This window comes from Hyalella azteca, unplaced genomic scaffold (assembly GCF_000764305.2).
Source record: "Hyalella azteca isolate HAZT.00-mixed unplaced genomic scaffold, Hazt_2.0.2 contig12309, whole genome shotgun sequence".
Lineage (NCBI taxonomy): Eukaryota > Metazoa > Arthropoda > Malacostraca > Amphipoda > Hyalellidae > Hyalella > Hyalella azteca.
In genome coordinates this window covers 86,154-91,205 of record NW_025942269.1, presented here as the reverse complement: position 1 = coordinate 91,205, position 5,052 = coordinate 86,154, and the positions used below count along the sequence as shown (strand labels likewise).

The window sequence follows — 5,052 nt, the reverse complement described above, 5'->3', positions numbered from 1 at the left end:
CAGCTTTTCTACGACAGGAATACGCGTTGAGCCTCCCACCAACACAACTGTTCGAACTAGAGCCCAACTATCGGACTGGATCAATCGGTGCAACGCATTCCTGAGATGTGTGAAGAGTTTTTGGCATGATTCTTCAATTTCTTTCCTGGTAAAAGTACACATGAAGTCAACACTGTTAGATAATGAGTCTACTAGTATAGCAGACGAGGTTAAAAGAGTCAAATTGTGTTTCAACTTCTCTGTGACGGCCCTCAACCTCATAAGAGATTTAGCTGACTCTGTGAAAGTTTGCTCGCGTTCGTCTTCAAATTTTTTTATGAGGGACTTCATTATGCGCAAGTCTATGAAGTTCCCACTTACAGTGGAGCATCCAAATGCTTCCTGAACTTTAACTACTTTGTGATCAATGGAGACCACTGCGAGACTCAGAGAACCTGCACCGAAATCGACGACAGCGATGCAGTCATTATCTCTGGGGTGATGATCCCAATAGGCGATGGCGGCAGCGGTGGTCGAGTTGATCAGCGTGACGTCCTTAAGGCCGGCAATGCGGGCCGCATCAAGAGTGGCTTGTCGCTGCGCGTTGCTGAAATTTACGGGCACAGAAATGACTGAGCTTTTAACTTCGCTTCCTAAGTGATCTTCTGCTTCAGACTTCATCTTGTCGATTAGCAAAGCCGTTATTTGTTCAGGGCGCAGCTTCACGTTCTCTTTCCTGTACGCAACTTCAAAGACGGGTGAGCCATCCTCGGTTGTGGAAAATACGGGAAAGTATGGAAGTACGGTTAGGTCCTCTTCATCCAATGGACGTATTGACTGTGGATTTTGGTTATCAACATTGAAATAGTGCGACTTTCCTTGCGGAGGCATGTTGAAGTTGCTGCCGAGGATGGTCTTAATGCCATAAAAAGTGTTCTCTGGGTTGAGCGTCGCCTGGTCCCTGGCATCGCTGCCCACGAGGCTGCGGGAGTCGGTGAAGGCAACAAAACTCGGAGTGGTCTTGTCGCCGTGAGCGTTTGGCAACACCGTCACCGCTCCAGCGCGCACGCTGGCAACACAGCACTTGCCTGCGCCCAGGTCCAGCCCGATGCTAGCCGCGCCCGACATATTCCTGCAAAACAGAATCAATATAAATATGAAGCATATCAGAGGGCAGTAAAATGGGGGAATTGTGGGACACGTTCCGAAAGATTTATCAAGCAAAATAAATTAATTAGCGCTACAATCGTAATTATTTTTTTAGGTTGTTCCTCGGTGTGTAGTGGCAAACTTTTTTGTGATTGAGTGAATGATATGATATGTGAATTTTATGGTGCTAAAATAATAATATGCTGTTCCGAATGGCAATCAATTCATTGGTAATTGTGTTACGAGTTTATAAAATCGCATTTAATGCAGTGCCATGCAGTGCAAATTTTTGCGCTGCAAAGGTTTTTGCAAATAGGTGCTTCTGTCCTGAAATGAATGACAATTTACGTGAAAATGAGAGGAGCTTCTTGCTTAACATCATTATCCGTTTCATGATCATTGAGTATAGTCTAAGTTTCGTGCAGAATAATTTGTAATTGTAAAGATGTCAACGTAAAACACTAAGCTGCACTCTGTGCCCAAATTTGTCATAGAACATAAAAATAGATGTTTTAGAATATAATCAGTATATAACAGTATAAATATAACAGTATTATCGAGGTATCGAAATCGTAACAAACACAAACATGATATATATTGTGAGGTATGGGATGAATACAAAATTAGAACAGTTTCAGGAGTAACATGACTAACGTTTTTCGGGAGATGTCGCTTCAAACTGATAAATTGATCGCTTCTAACCAAAAAACCCCTGCACCAGGTGAGTTCACCACCACCTCACACGTCAGCCCGCAGATGGGCACTGATACTGGCATTCACGTTAGCACGTCGCCTCGCAACACCGCAAACATGGCTCCATGCATCATGTCACTTTGCTGCAAATTAATATGTTATTAATTTACTAGCAACATTCGTGACTGAGATGGGCGTTACCAGGCTACCTGCAAGCAACACTGCATGGTGGTAAATCACATAAAACGAGTCGTGGCACCACTTCACAAAAATTGTGCCAAAGTCAAAATAGTTAAGCAATTTGCAAGCTCTTTCCTAAAATTATGGAGCACTGCCTTGAGTGGAATACATTAAATGTTCGTAAGCTGATATACATCTGTTACCGCTGTAAGTCGCGTGCCTGCTGCGTTGTGAAAGTATCGACATCGACAGCAGTAATTTTTAAAATTCCCAAATCCAAGTTCAGCCAAAGTTAATATTTATGTCAAGCCCGGCTTGGATATCATAACTATCAACTTATTTCGTATATATTTTTTTTATATCATAGGGCTTGGATGGTTGAGAGAAGTGGACAAAAGTACAAGGAATTCTATGCAATCAATGCAATGTAGCTTTGATGTAACCGATCATTCGTCAAACGAACCATGAGGACTCAGCTGATATGTGATATTGTAAGATAGTAATTCATTCAAGAGCAGAGATTAGATAGCGGTGATAATGTGAGTCGATTGAAGGAAACAGCATCGCATTGAAGACTTTTACCGATCAATGCTAATATAGAAAATACCTTAATGTGACTATTAAACTACTTTATGTGAGTAGAAAAATATGCCAGATTTTTTACATGAATTGTATATCCCAATGAAAGACAACGAGAGAAATGTCAGCATTATGCCACCGCGAGAAACACGCTGCTTCTTAAAAAAACATGTTTGTTACAGCAAAAGAAATACTATAAACTATAACTTTAGTGGGATTATTACCAAAACAACGAAGTTATGGACAAATTTCCCAGGTTTGCCTGTCCTGGAATTGCTTACTGCTAGGGTGATCATAATGATTGTCGTTACTCACTATTATCATCTGTATTTTTGATACATATTAATCAGGCACGATATTGTATCAGGCACGTATGGTTTTGAAGAACTGTCTACTGCGCGCTTCGATGAAGCATTACCCGACCGACGGGCGGCTATGTTCTCGCCTGCTGAACTAATTTTTTATAATTATTTTGAACACTTCTGGTGTCAGAAGCACCTCCCAGCCTGGTCCGTGTTGAACTCTTGCTATGGTGTCGGGCGCTATATGACGGGCGTTAATTCAATAAATGAATCCACTGGATGTATGCATCAGTCAAAATTATTAGGTTGAATGTTATCCGGTGAAGGTATAATTACCATTAGATTAATAATTATTTATTAATTGATAATTTTGACTCATCAATGCAGATTTAATTTTCATGCTTGGATTTGAGTCTGAGAAACCGCGACCTGCATGGGATTTCAGACCTTGAGCGTTCAAACCTAAACACAGAAGACAAAATATTACCTGAAGAAATTATGTGTCAAATTCAATAGTCCATGAAAATGAATAACGCTGTCGGTAAGCTTGGCCAAAGTGTCAGTTATGGTTAAAATAATTATCGTAATTGACTGTGGAATCCTTGTGCTCAGATTGAGTGCATTAGATTGGATGTTTTGCTATCTTTATAATAATTGGGACTATAATAACAAAGACGTTAGTGGTAAAGGTCATTAAAGAATTCTTATGAGTTTCATGCATAAAACTTAGGCTAACTTTAAAATACGAGCGTTTCTTTGTAGGTTGGAAATTTTGAATTTTGTGCGTATAGTTTAGTTTTGAACAAAATTCTTTGGGCACTTGAGAAACGTTTGATATTAATAGGACCCTGATATAGCATTGCATTTTTTTGTTATTTAGATTCAGGAAGTGATTTTTTTTGTGCAGGCTCCCTTAGTAATTGATATATATAAGCAGTTTTCTGCACAATCATACAATGTGTTATTAAGTGGTATTGCTACGCCTGTTGCATAACATCCGTGGAGGAGGGTGGTTTCTTTCCGACGTCTTTCTGCCTCTGCGCATCTTACCAGCGCAACCTTTTCAATCAGCGACATCAACAATATAATATTTATCGAGAAATGATAACTTCCAACCTACGCTCCGTTTCATTCTGCACATTTCAGCGCTCTTGAAAATAGAAATTCAATAACTTCATTCCTCCATTTTGGGAAAATATTCTTCAAGCAGTAATTGTCGGATAATTTCAGAGTTGGATGGAAGCGATCTTTATTTTTTATACTAGAAATATCACAGAGTATAAGAGATTATCCACAAAAAATAATTCTACATGAAATTCATTGTGCTTGAGCAAAACTTCCCATCGCCAGACAGTAGCGTTACTCAGCAGCCGAGCTTTGTAAGAAGAAGGAACCTCATTGCGGTAATGCTTCTAAATGTTTGTTGAGTATAATGTATAATTCGAGTATTTATAATCATCGGACGCTTCGAAGATAATCAGTATTATAACGGCCATAGCCTGCATTCCATTATATTTTTTTCACTTATGCTCAAGGACACTCAGGATAAATCAATTTGTGTAATAATGAGCCCATTATTAAAGTATTGAAAGTTTAATGACACTTTGAGAAACATGTTTATGGACTAATGTTCCAACATCAGCATTAGAGCTTCCGTTAAGAGGTTCGACCCCAGCGTGCGATGATAAAACGCAAGAGGTTGAAAACGAACATGTAAATGCAAACATAGTTGATAAATATCTTAAGTTTGTTTCATTCTCTACAAGGTCTGGGAGGACATCAAGTAATCTATGAAGTTGTTAAGGGTGTAATAAATCTGGCTGCTCCCTGCCTGGACTGACTGGGCCACGTCACTCCAAAGCTTGAAATTTAGTAGTTAATTAAATTGTGTTGCATTTACCACACGAGGAATTTGGTCTGCATTAGGGAGCAGATTTTACATCTCTTGATGGACATACACGACTTAGATCAGATTAACGCTACCACCACTAAACGCTGCCAAAATAGCCTATATAGCCTCTTTGATATGTTCCTTTTGCTGGTCAGCAATGAAGTGAATCACGCCATTTTATTGCACAATTATATTTTGTTAGACATTTCTTCAAATTAAGGACTTAATTACCTAAAACTTAATTACTTACTTACTAAATTAATTACTTAAAACTCGCTT

At 39.2% G+C, this 5,052-nt stretch overlaps 1 protein-coding gene across 1 annotated transcript; it reads right to left on the bottom strand.

Moving 5' to 3' along the window:
• Positions 1-360: 360 nt before the first annotated feature.
• LOC108665572 (putative heat shock 70 kDa protein 7) lies at positions 361-1,107 on the bottom strand (the record flags this gene model as incomplete). Its single annotated transcript, XM_018152344.2, has 1 exon — positions 361-1,107. A coding segment is annotated over exon 1 (747 nt), but the record flags the coding sequence as incomplete, so codon positions are not given.
• Between the last annotated feature and the right edge of the window lie 3,945 nt (positions 1,108-5,052).